The sequence below is a fragment of the Temnothorax curvispinosus genome, unplaced genomic scaffold (assembly GCF_003070985.1).
Source record: "Temnothorax curvispinosus isolate PA1 unplaced genomic scaffold, ASM307098v1 QBEX01012387.1, whole genome shotgun sequence".
Lineage (NCBI taxonomy): Eukaryota > Metazoa > Arthropoda > Insecta > Hymenoptera > Formicidae > Temnothorax > Temnothorax curvispinosus.
The window spans coordinates 1-13128 of record NW_020222167.1 but is presented as its reverse complement, the minus strand read 5'-3'; the positions used below and the strand labels follow the sequence as shown (position 1 = coordinate 13128).

Below are 13128 nucleotides of genomic sequence, written 5' to 3'. Positions count from 1 at the left end.
TATCATCTTCTGTACGGCAGCAAATCGGTTCGTTTTCTATCGTATATCCATGATATAAATTGAATCGTTTGAAAGCCTTCTACTTTGCATATGTTTTTATAAGGTTAAAACAATAGACATCTCGTCGATATTTATACGGACTTAACCGAACCGATACATCTATCGTTTTTTATGAGGATTTTCTGACATACAACTTATCATCTTTTTTACAGCAGCAAATCGGTTCGTTTTTTATCGTATATCTATGATATAAATTGAATCCGCATCAACCAATCGGCGATTAGTTCGCGACAATGCCGCTTAGGTCGCGCATGATGGAAAGCGCTTCTCGTATTTAAAATACATCCAGTCATAATATATAAGCAGACTCCTTGCGAGGCAAAAAGCAGAGAAATCCAGTATCGTAACTGGAGGGATCTCTTCCTATAAGGACCTCCTGGCGGTAGCCGCCCCGGACACCGAACATCGAGCCCAGTGGTCTCCGACTCCTGGCGCTAGTTGCCCCGTTCCCGACGTTCTTCAAAATGATAAAAATTGAAAGATTGAAAGAAATGAATCGGTATGAATCTGATTCCTATTCGTAACGATTGAAATGGATTGACTAAAACCGATTCAAACGATTCATTAACCATATTAAAAACGATAGAAACTGATGTGCAGTTGATAAGACATTTACGATAGGATCCCAATTAAGTATTTTGTAACGTGAGTTTCTGATGGAGTATCGTAAATAAACGATTCACTAACCGCATTAAAAACGATAGAAACTGATATGCAGCTGATAAGACATTTACGATAAGATTCCAAGTATTTTGTAACGTGAGTTTCTGATAGAGTACCGTAAATAAACGATTCACTAACTATATTAAAAACGATAAAAACTGATGTATAGCTGATAAGACATTTATGATGGAATTCCAAGTATTTTCTAACGTGAGTTTCTGATAGAGTACCGTAAATAAACGATTCACTAATCGTATTAAAAACGATAAGAAATTTTTTATCGTTTTCTATCGTTGACCGTTATCAGGGATGGGTTTGTTTGACTAAGTCACGCCTGGTTTGCTCTTTTTGGCCGAAAGAAAAAAAACACTCAAACGCAAGAATCACACTACCATCAGAGCATATTGAAGTAATTTTTATATCATTTTCTGACAGTTCTGACGGTGATAATGAATAAGATATTAAGACTGATAATTGAATCAGTCATAACTTCTTCCGCCCACCATCCCAGAACTTAAACTTATTTTTCTAATGATGTACACAATAACAATACCTACGAAATGGCATATAATTCAATGTTGTGCGCCAATGGTCCATTTTGGGCAAGGTCCTTTTTTCTTAAATTAATAAATTTAATTCATTGGTATCGAACCGACTATTGCTAAGCTGTGGCTTAAAAAAAAATCTAGTCCCAGCTATTCTTGGTAAACGAAAGTATGTCCATGTATATCCACACTCAGGTCCCTATAGTTCCTTGAGATGAGGCAATCAACTTTTGATATGTACCAAGCATATCAGTAGAACTATGCCTCACACATTTGCGCGTTAAACAGAAATCGATTCAAAATTGTCGCATGATAGTACATATATATTTAATAAAGCAATTAAGTTTGATCGATCATTGCGGAAAAGACACGCAAAAGTAAAACTCGCGGTAGTACGTCATGCAAACGCTCGTCGCAAGATCTTACGTTTCTGAAAAGTTATTTAAAGTAACGTTTGAATATTTTCGCTGCTGTGTGGGAGTCGCTTCTTTTCTAACGAGTTATACGTTTTGGTTAACCCTTAAGTGCATAATTTTGCATATATGCAAAGTGACTTTTCGATGCTCCGTGATCGCTCTCCCTTATGGAGTTCAAACTGAAAACGCGCGATTTTGCATATTTATAAAGGGCCTTTTGACTCTTTTTTCCCTTTTGAATGGAAAAGCATAAAGGGTCTTTCCATCTGTAAAGGGTTTAAATTATTAGTAAAAAATTTTTTAAATATTTTTTAAAGATTTCTTAAGTAGTCATTATTTATTTAAATACTCAGAATGCCACGAAAAATTGCGCACTTAAGGGTTAAAAAAGTTGACTTCTGCGGCGATTGATTCGATTCATCGAAACGCTAATGAAGTACAAAGTTGCGACAACGCGTACAGAGCCAAAACTTGAGTGAGTTCGCGATGTCTACTTCATGCAATGACAATACTGCTTCATGCCGCGATTTAGACACCTGGCGCTCACAGCATATGGGTTGATTCTGCTAACTTCGCTGTCGGATAAAGTGTAATTGCCGTCGCCGTGATATCTGATGGTTACCTCGAAGTTCCCGTTGCCGGGTGCCGTCTGAATCATATAGAAATACGCGACGCTGGACGGGCTATCCGTGCCGAAGTCGATCATTTGGCTCACCCGGTGCACCTTTTTCAGCTTGAGTCGCGCGCACAGTCGCCGACCTTTCTTGTTCTTGTAATTTTTCACGATGCTCTCAACATGATCCAGGAACTTCTGCACACCACCGGAGGCGATCCTGTCGTTGACGTTGATCGACTTGAAGGCCGTACAAGTGCACCAATGATAAGCCACACCCGCGTCCTGGCAGCCCCTCTCTCTGGGGACGGGGGTGAAAAGGGACTGACAGGTGGAACATCCCGAACTGGAATCAGCGTCGCCACCTCCGACGGCGAGGACATCGCGCAGCGTCTCGTAGAGATCGTACGGCGAGGTGAGTCGATTCTGATTCACCGCGAGGGCTCGATGGGCCTCGGGATTCTCCCGGCGGAACCATTCCGGCAGCCAGATGTAGATGTACGGCAATCTCTCCTCGTACCAGCCGACGAAGGTGTTGCGAAACTCACCCCAGCGCATGCCGTGGTCGCTCAGGAAAACTATCATTGTATCGTTCAGTATTCCCTCCTGTTCCAGAAACTCGAATTTCTTCAACACACGATTGTCCATCGACGAGATGCTGTTCATGTTATCATGGCTGATCGTGTTCGTCCAGAAGAAACCGAAATACGGCGCGCTGACGAAGGTCTGGGCAAAGTTCACAGCGTAGTCGAAGATCCGTTCGAAGCTCAACTCGGGTCCCGTACAGTATTTCATGTTGAATCTGTAAACAGCGCGAAAGGAAATCTCTTCAGTCGGCAAAAAAATCAGGTTTTTAGATAATATAGATATAAATAATAATTATATAAAACTTTGTTACCTTTTCTTGATTTTGAGAAGTTTCTCGCTGGCTAACATGTACGGTCTCAAGTAGTAGTCCGTAGGCGGCTCGACGAAGCCGACCTTGAGGTAGTTGAACGTGTTCAGGATGGTCTCATCCTCGCCGTAGGCCGTGACGTAGCCGGCGTTGCGGAAGTTGTGCCAGAGGAAGGGGCAGTTGTCGAGTTTGTAGGCCACTGTCGGCTTGCACCGCGAGTACGCCTGCTGCGGCGTCTGACCGGTTAAGATCGCCATCAGATTCGGAAACGTGTTATCGCCGATCTTGTTGTAGCCCTTTAGGCCGATCCAACCGGTCTCGCGCAGGTATCGCTCGGTCTTCGGCATGGCCCGGTAGAAGTTCAGCCGGCTGACACTGTCGATGCCGAGGATGAGCACGCTTAACTTCCTCGAAAAGTTTCCGGATTGACTGCCGTTGTGATCTATGCGTTCGCGTACCTTCTCCGGGTTCAGGATCGCGTGAACGTTCTCGTACACCGTATTCACCGTAGCCGACAGCTTCGTGTTCTTCGTCTTCGTCTTGGGCTTCGACTTCGTCTTCGCTTTGCATGACACGTACGCCACCTCCACTTCGCGCGGAAGCATCACTTGTCCCGTGAAGTTCTCGCATTGCTTGACTCTATTGAGAAGAAATGATCGACAAGTGTTTTTCAGGAAAAATTTCAATTGGCCAGTTAGAGGTAAACAGTAGGTACAGTTGTTGGCCACTCTACAATGATTGGCCACATCTTAAAAATATAAAGATTTTAAAATGTGTTTAATTATAAAAAAATAATAATTATAATATTTTTGTATTTATAATTAAAAACATTTTATATAATAGTATTTCTTGATAATCTTTAATTTTTTAAGATGTAGCAAATCATTGTAGAGTGGTCAACAACTGTACTGTTTACCCCCTATAGCTTACGACTTTAATCGTTTCAGATACGGTTTTTTTATTGCATCAAATAAATAAATAAATTAACTCTTGCCACTTAATTATTTTCTGATTTGATTAAACTTTGTTTATTCAAGGCATCCAAATGTTTTAAGATAACACTGGAACTTTCAATGTATAGAGTGACGATAATAAATCTTACGATATCGTTGAGTCGTAATTGTCCTTCTTGGGTCTATCCACCTTGGGCCTGACTACAGACGACCAACAGCATGCGACATCGCTGTGCATGGTCTTTAGGGCGGGATCGAGGGAAAGAAACACGCTGCCGTTAGGTTCCCTCGAAATTTGTGAGAGGACACGATCGTTCGGGCATTTCTCCAGTTTTTCCTTCCTCACGAATTTCGCGATGGACGGATCCAGAGGTTTTTTGGACAGCATGTGACATTTCGGATTCCATACGAGGTAACCATCCACCATGCCTGTTGCCAAACATAATCTGCTATAATACCGCTGACTCCGTTGTCAAAAAAACTGGTAAATTTGATTGATATGTTATGTTATGTATAATTAATTCTTGTATCCCTAATGGAAAATCTCAAACTTCATCAATTTTCTATGATTAGTTTCTGAATTGTAAGCATTTGAAAATCTCCTTCACAAGAACAGTTTGTATACGTTTGTCTACACGAGTTTGCCTGCCCGCATATGTAATTCCACAACATATCACATATTCAAGCAAATTGACCGAAAACGTTTTTCTTATAAGAATCGCGCGGAGTCCTTGCGCTAGCATAGCGTGCATTTTGTGATAACGAATAGACGACACTTTCGTAATGAGGAACGAAAACTATTTAAGATCTTCAAGATGTCGTCAGTGGAAATAGAAACTTGTACGAAAATTTGTATAAAATATCCGCGCTCAGATATATATACCGGTTTATTACTAAACCATTCGTTTCACCACATCAAATATGGTATTATTTATAAATAGTTGACAATTGATGAAAGAGGACTTTACTTAATTCATCAATATTTCAAGGATATCGAAGAAAGAACTTATCGCAGTCAATTTTTGACATATTAATTTTTAAACACTGACCGCATTATAGCCAATTTCTTCACCGTCAGATAACTCTATCCTTCGGTTAACCTCACTCTTCATTTCTTTCTAACCTGCAGGTTAGAAAGAAATGAAGAGTGAGGTTAACCGAAGGATAGAGTTATCCAACGGTGAAGAAATTGGCCCTTAGTAAATCTTCTTTTGAATTTTTCATAATAGGTATATATAAGTTATAGCGAGTGTGAATGTAAATGTTCAAAAAAGCGATAAAAGTCTCACAGCAATAATCTAAACATTTGGTAATTGTTTCTATTTCTTACTATTACTTATTATTTCTGCGATATATTTTCAAGTTCATAACACAATATTATCTCTAGTTACATTTATCGAGTTTATAAGATAATATTATCGATACATGCATATGAATCAGCGAATTATATAAACATCTATATATAGAATTGTTAATATAGAAATTAATATATCAAAATTGTTAATATAAACAGTATTAGAGAATTTGAGTCGCCAGTGAATAATTAAAATTAAACAGAGATATTGCGAGCGACCCAACTGGCCAAATTTTATTGATTTACAACGCTACGTTTCGACCGTGGATCCGGTCCTTTTCAAGCGATCTCTCACAAATATATTCGTCAGGCATAATGCCCTAACTACGCCGAATCTAGAAACTAAACAACATATTTCAGTACTTTGCAATAAGTAAATGACAATCAAAAATCCGTAATTATACAATTAGAAACTTACATATTTGTGCGTCAGGATCAAACAATACAATATAAAATATTCGTTAAACGGCATACTTCGTTAGATGTTTGTGTCATGTCAGAGCCGTGCGGTGGTAAAATTTAGACTGACGAACTTGACAATATAAAAACAAACAGTTGCCGTAGTAATAAGCTAGGACGTAGAGAGGGAAGTAGCGAAGAAGGGGAAGGAGTTATAATTCTTTTATGATATGTTCGTAGAGAACGTTAAGATTCTCCGTGTTTTTTTGTAAATTGATAGTGCCGTCAAATTTTTTAATAAAAAACATCTCCGCTAATTCCCTCTTTCTAGTATGTCTTTCTTGGTGTAATATTTCTGGTTTCCCCCAGTCAAAATCATGCCCATAAGACATTCTGTGTTCGCTCACTACGGAATGATTACTAGTGTGCTTTCTGATATCGCCCTGGTGTTCCCTGAGGCGCGTGCACAAATGTCTCTTAGTTTGCCCAATATACGTAGCCTTGCAATCCCTGCAGTTTATCTTGTATACTATATCTGTTTTTTTAAGGTCGTCAATTCTATCCTTACCTCGTCTTATTAGGCAATCGAGTTTTTTAGGGACTGTAAATAAGGTGGTAATGTGGAGTTCTTTTAACGTGCGACAAATGCTATCACTCAACTTTTTGATATAAGGTAAAGGTATGCAGTTTTTTAAATCGAAGGTTGCATTATGGTCAATCGAGATGTTATGTGTATTGTTGCGTGTTTTGAGAATGTTTAGACGCTTGGCGATGTGTTTATTAACGATTGGTTTAGGAAAGCTATTATTGTGCAAAATTTCTTTAACTATTTTAATATTGCCGTTATGAAATTTTTCGTCTGAAAGTAGTATGGCGCGGTCAACCAAGCTGGTGATATATTGGGCAAACTAAGAGACATTTGTGCACGCGCCTCAGGGAACACCAGGGCGATATCAGAAAGCACACTAGTAATCATTCCGTAGTGAGCGAACACAGAATGTCTTATGGGCATGATTTTGACTGGGGGAAACCAGAAATATTACACCAAGAAAGACATACTAGAAAGAGGGAATTAGCGGAGATGTTTTTTATTAAAAAATTTGACGGCACTATCAATTTACAAAAGGACACGGAGAATCTTAACGTTCTCTACGAACATATCATAAAAGAATTATAACTCCTTCCCCTTCTTCGCTACTTCCCTCTCTACGTCCTAGCTTATTACTGCGGCAACTGTTTGTTTTTATATTGTCAAGTTCGTCAGTCTAAATTTTACCACCGCACGGCTCTGACATGACACAAACATCTAACGAAGTATGCCGTTTAACGAATATTTTATATTGTATTGTTTGATCCTGACGCACAAATATGTAAGTTTCTAATTGTATAATTACGGATTTTTGATTGTCATTTACTTATTGCAAAGTACTGAAATATGTTGTTTAGTTTCTAGATTCGGCGTAGTTAGGGCATTATGCCTGACGAATATATTTGTGAGAGATCGCTTGAAAAGGACCGGATCCACGGTCGAAACGTAGCGTTGTAAATCAATAAAATTTGGCCAGTTGGGTCGCTCGCAATATCTCTGTTTAATGTTAATATAAAAGCGCTTTTTTACACAAGTATGAATTTCGATGTTTCCTACTCTTAAAAAAAGGATGTAAGAGGTTCAGTTCCGCATTTCCACGATGCGTTCTTTTATTTTCTTACTTCGTATTATAAGAATAACTGTCTAAGAGAGTGACTGTAGAGACCATGTTCTGACAGCTGTCGAGCAGATTATTTCGTGTTACGGATAAGAAAAGTATTTTTAAAATTTTAATTTTACACCTACACGTACTATGATTTCAAAATTCTTTTAGCGTATGTGATAAAGAAAACTTAAATTGAAATTAATTAAATAAAAATTAAATAAATTAAATTGGAAAAAAATTAAAATTTACAATTTGCAATGTGTTATACATATATTCTTTTAAAATCAAAAATTTGTTTTGTTTGTATCAATTTATCTTATTTTATACACAAAAATATTCACACACACATACACAGAAAGAGAAAGAAAAAGAAAGAAGGAGGGGGTGTGGGTGTGTGTGTGTGTGTGTGTGTGTGTGTGTGTGTGTGTGTGTGTGTGTGTGTGTGTGTGTGTGTGTGTGTGTGTTAAAGAATAAATGGCGTGTGTGTAACGCGCTTTGTAATGTCTCCTCTGCAAATCAAAGTACGTTATTTTAGCTGAAGCTCTTCTTACATATTTTTTGCCATTTTAAATCACGTCATTTAATACAAAATTGAATTTAACTAACGTAATTAACTTTTAATTTAATACGATTAAACATGTTAAATGACGTAATTTAATGTATAAAGAAACATATAAAAATAGCTTTAGCCACGTGTGTTATTTTTATACGTTTATGCGTGTAAAAATTACACACTTGGCAGTGTAGTAGTAGAATAATATTGTGATGTTAGATATAGTTATGTATTGTATTAGTATTAATACCACAAATACCAGGGTCCGAATAATGAATTGACAACGATATACGAGGGGATAAGACTCTCACCTTCAGCGATGTTGTACGACTTGAAGGACGGATACTGTAAAACGTCGTATTCGTACTCGTCGCTACAAGTGAGGTAGAGGGTGACGACGATCAGACACGGCAGCAGAACCAGAACGAGGACGGGCCGTCGGCAGAAGCACTCAGTGAAGCGTGACCATCTCGCCTTCCACATCATGCTGTTGTGGTCGCGCCTTTCTCGGGGTCACGGGAGATCAGAAGTCTTACATGATCTCGTTGGGCTTCTGTCGATTTCGTTATATTTCGCGATCGGTTTATCCTCCACAAGGACGTCTCAACTGCTCGTCGCTCGTTTCCTGATTCTCTCGCACGACATCGCCGATCGCGACGTAGACACCGGTCTTTCCGCGAGTCACCGTTCTCTTCGTCCTCGGCTTCTTCGTCCTCTCGACAAGGGAAGACGGTCATCGAGCAGCCGCCGTGCTTTGCGAGAATGCTGACACGTGATTGACTATCTCGTTGATGAGTTTCGTTCTGAAATCGAGAGTCAGTCACTTTCAATGCTTTTCATGAGAGGTCTTACTTATCAAAGATCTTTACTCCTTTATGGTATATATTATCTCTCTTTCGACTAAACTATAGAGTGGTGCACATAAAACTGATTCCAAATGCAAAATACAGTTATGAAAAACTTGTTCGGGGCCAGTTTTATGTGCGCCACTCTGTAGTTTAGCTGCGACATATGTATTAACAACTCGAAATTTCAAGAGATAACTTTTAATAGGTATTATAGTCATTTATAATTGAAATTTATGAAACATAATTACAATGCTCTAATTTTCATCTAAATAATAGCTATTATTCTTTTAATCAACGGTTTATTCAGTAAATTTTTCAGATCTTCATCTAAAGATTCGATAATTAAAGAAATTGAATAAAATAGTAAATTTTATTGTAGAAATAATAATAATATAAACAATTCACGCAATAGAGCATCGTCCGCGTACCTACCTTTAAGAATGCGATAATGATAAGAAACTCTAGATAAAGTTTTATAACTATTCTATCTTGAAAAAAAATGATAATTTTCAAAAACTAATTTTCCGATGAATCACTCCGATGACTTATTCTGAAACCAGAAAACCCTTGTTTAGGCCTTATAAAAAGGAAAGCTTCGGGCTGCGAGACAGACTTCTGTAGTTCCTCGACACGATCAAAACCTTGTCATACTGTAGTTTTAAGCGTAGAGTAAAATTAAGTAATGTGTGATGTAAAGTTGACTGAATAAATCAATTTTTTATTGTAAGCAATTTCGCGATTCTTACAAAAGAAACAAGAACGGATATCCGGGAAACCATTCGATAGCTAAAAATGAAATGCAGAATTGTCACATCCTGTTTAAGCACTATTAAATTTCAATAGAAAATATAATAAATATAATAAAGATAATAGAACATGTTGCTGAATAAACCTTAATTCTTAAAAAGACATCTAAAGTCTCTCTTTTTTTTAACTTTATCTTCTAGTTTTTATATATCGGTTTCTGTTTCATTTATTATTGCTTCTAGTTTTTATTCAAAAAATAATTAAATAATTAAAGATATTAATTTTAACTGCGATAATTTGTTTCTTATTTCTTTGCGTTCCTAAATATTTTAGATAAAAATAATTATAATATTTCCAAAAACTGAGAAAGAGAGAGAGAAAGATTCTTTAGATTCCAAAAGAATCTCAAGAAGACGTAAGTAGTTTAAAACTTTAAAAGATACTTTATCATTAACTAGATTGATTTTTCTATGTCAGTTAAGGATTCAAGTGGTAAAACATCGAACTGATTGGATAAATGCCGCTTGTGCTGCGGTGAACTTGTACGTTCTTCTCTTGATAGGCCGGTGATCATGTGCGATATACAAAGTTCGTCATAAGCTGGTTCCAATTTCACTTCAACGGATGCGCTTCCGATAAGACTTCATCTCGCACGGTTTCCGGTAGCCGAGTGTATTTACACATTCCGACCATCAATGTAATATCCAAGACAAACCCTTTTAATCATTTTTGTTCAATCTTTACTGCGCAGTAATTATGTGAACATATAAAATAATTACTATTTCGAAAGTAAATAATATCACATTAAAAATAAAAACAAAATAAATATAAAATAATAATATAAAAACTAATAAATATAGAAGACTTTCTGAAACAAACATCTATTTGAAAGACAAAGATGTTAACTTAAAAAAAAAGTTAATTTTTTTGTTTTACTTATCATCACATGAAATGTATTTTTATCTTTAATAAACGCGATAAGATATAAAAATTTTTTGAAATAATTTTTCTTATTATTTTGTAACAAATTTACTTATCTATTTTATTAATTAATTTTATCAATTTCTTAAAATACAAGGATGTTCAATTTAAAAAAATTTCGTTTTTCTTTGAATACTGACTGTGAATTATGTCTGTTAGTTATATCCGCTTTGTCTCTTCACTATATTCACAGAAAAAAATTTTATCATTCTTTGCAATTCTCGTCTTTATTATAGATAATCTGTATGAATAATCTAATGGCGCATCTTCCACTTATTCGTTTATACAACACACGGAAAGAAAAACAATCATAGCAAAACACAGAGTAATGGAAAGACAGGAATTTTTACATAATGCTCAAGTGTCAATCAGCACAAGTTATATATACACTCTATTATTGCGTGACGTTTAGCGAAAGAGCAGAAAAGTCGATAAAAATGATTGGAATAAACCGTAATCGCAATAATACTTTTATTAGTCAGATAATCCGATATTTAAAATTATATTATTACTGTCCAGTAATTCGATACTCGAAACGTTATTATAGCTGTCCAACGCGGACTGAATAAAAAAAATTCCGTTCTCGATTATATCCCGTAGAAGAATCCACCAAGTCCCGCGAAACGGAGAAAACGTTCTTCTGATATGAGATATAAATTCTTCGGAGAGCGGATGACCAGATAAAATGAACCCTCTCCGCATCCCCTCCGTATAGGAAGCGTAGGTGTGTAATTGAATATCGGACATTGAATGATAGCCACTGATAGTTGTGCGTTATAGTATATAGCCGACAAAAGTAACGTTAAAATGTAAAGCGTGACACAAATCTGTTTCATAGATTCAAAGAATGAGTTCCGATAAATCGATATACGCATATTATAGAACAAGTGCACGTAAATAATATATTTCGCAGAAGATTGCAAGAAAGTAGGGGTGCTGTTAAAATTTATTATCAAAATAGATCGAAACTTAATTTTATACATACGAAATGATTCTGACTCGTACAATTCGGTTTTTCCTTAAAACGTTGTTGTTGAGTTATCAGAGATCTAAAATTTTTGCCAATTAAGCTTGTAAAATATGCAAATAAGTAACAATGATCTGATTCTTTGATATAATCTTTGTGATTGTTCAACATTTCAATGCTCTCACGAACATGTGTTTATTGAAGGAGTAAACGAGAAACCTTGACACACACAGGAAATTAAACGACAATCCATCAGACTGATATCTCGCAAATTCCGGAACTTTTAAATCCCACCGGCACGTATCCGCAAGATTTGCACAATCCGCGCTTTCGGCACAAGGACGACGATCGGTGCGTAATCATCTCGCCGTTCGCACGCGCACGAGAGAACGGCGAACGAGAAACAGCCTCGCGAGGTTTCTTTCAATTACCTCTCGCACCCGCGTGTCGACGTACAAATGGGAGGCGGCCGATCCTGGCACGATCAGCGACCGTGTATCCTCCGAATGCGTCGGGATGCGGACGCGCGAGTCGCGAGACGTTTATTCGCGTCCCGCGACGCGACTCCGACGTACGCGCGAGGGGATGATGACGCTCGGCGTAACGAGCAACCACGGCACGAGGTCTCACCCCGCTCGCGGCGAGCGAGAGGGCTGCGGCGAAGTTTAATCGAATCGAGCTGGCCGGGCAGACCGACGCGCGCGCGTGCCACCCACGCTGCAACCAGGCAACTCCGTCGCCGACTGACGGAGATTCGCGCATACGTCGTCGTCGTCGTCGCCGTCGTCGTCGTCGTCGTCGTCGTCGTCATCGTCGTCGTCGTCGTCGACAACGACCACCAGCGTGCCACCACTCGTGCGCCGCGCCGCGCGCCGCGCCGCGCCGGTCTGCGCCCGCCGACCCGACGCGACGCGACGCAACGCGACGTCGCGATGCGCGCGGCTTCTCACCGAAACGTATATTTGCAATTGTGTTCGCAATTTCTGCTGACAATTGCAAGTCTTCCAATTTACAAAATTTATTGTCCGTTTGAAAAATATTTTACCAATAATTTTGTTTGCCTATTTAAAAGGGTGATATCGATTCCGCGAGATATATACCGTTGAGATAATAGACATATACATATATCGATTATGCGGTGTGGCGGGCGCGTCTTTAGATTAAAAATTAGTCATACGTTACAAATATAAATAAGATTCATATTATTTATTCTTCAAAGTTTCAAACTGAAGAAATCTCCATTTTACAATTATTATGACAACATACTTATTTTTATCTAACACGATTTTTTTATTTAAAAATAGGGTAATTATGCAGTTTAGGGGAAGCACCTCCGATGACCTTGACCTTGACATATGTTGTCAAGGTCACCCTCCTGAGTGACCTTCAGAAGGTTTTAGCCGTCGCTCGTTTTTTATTAAAAAGTTATAAACAAAAAAA

At 38.0% G+C, this 13128-nt stretch overlaps 1 protein-coding gene across 2 annotated transcripts; it reads right to left on the bottom strand.

Moving 5' to 3' along the window:
- Positions 1 to 6: 6 nt before the first annotated feature.
- Positions 7 to 12481, bottom strand: LOC112462406. 2 transcript variants are annotated; one of them, XM_025028149.1, is made up of 5 exons: positions 12120 to 12481; positions 8457 to 8948; positions 4295 to 4574; positions 3196 to 3831; positions 7 to 3099 (listed from the first exon to the last, which is right to left on the bottom strand). In XM_025028149.1, the coding sequence occupies exons 2-5, from the start codon at positions 8629 to 8631 to the stop codon at positions 2175 to 2177; spliced, it is 2016 nt and encodes a 671-aa protein (XP_024883917.1). In that variant the 5' UTR covers positions 8632 to 8948; positions 12120 to 12481; the 3' UTR covers positions 7 to 2174. The 2 variants fall into 2 exon arrangements, with proteins under 2 accessions (XP_024883917.1, XP_024883919.1); XM_025028151.1 differs by lacking the exon at positions 12120 to 12481 and adding an exon at positions 11707 to 11908.
- Between the last annotated feature and the right edge of the window lie 647 nt (positions 12482 to 13128).

What these genes read in the sequence shown, in the direction of transcription:
- LOC112462406 (XM_025028149.1), bottom strand. Translation starts at nt 8,631, where the DNA reads ATGATGTGGAAGGCGAGATGGTCACGCTTCACTGAGTGCTTCTGCCGA. An exon ending in AATTACGACTCAACGATATC is followed by an intron (nt 3,832 to 4,294) that starts GTAAGATTTATT and finishes TCTTCTCAATAG; the next exon opens with AGTCAAGCAATGCGAGAACT. An exon ending in CTTCTCAAAATCAAGAAAAG is followed by an intron (nt 3,100 to 3,195) that starts GTAACAAAGTTT and finishes CGCTGTTTACAG; the next exon opens with ATTCAACATGAAATACTGTA.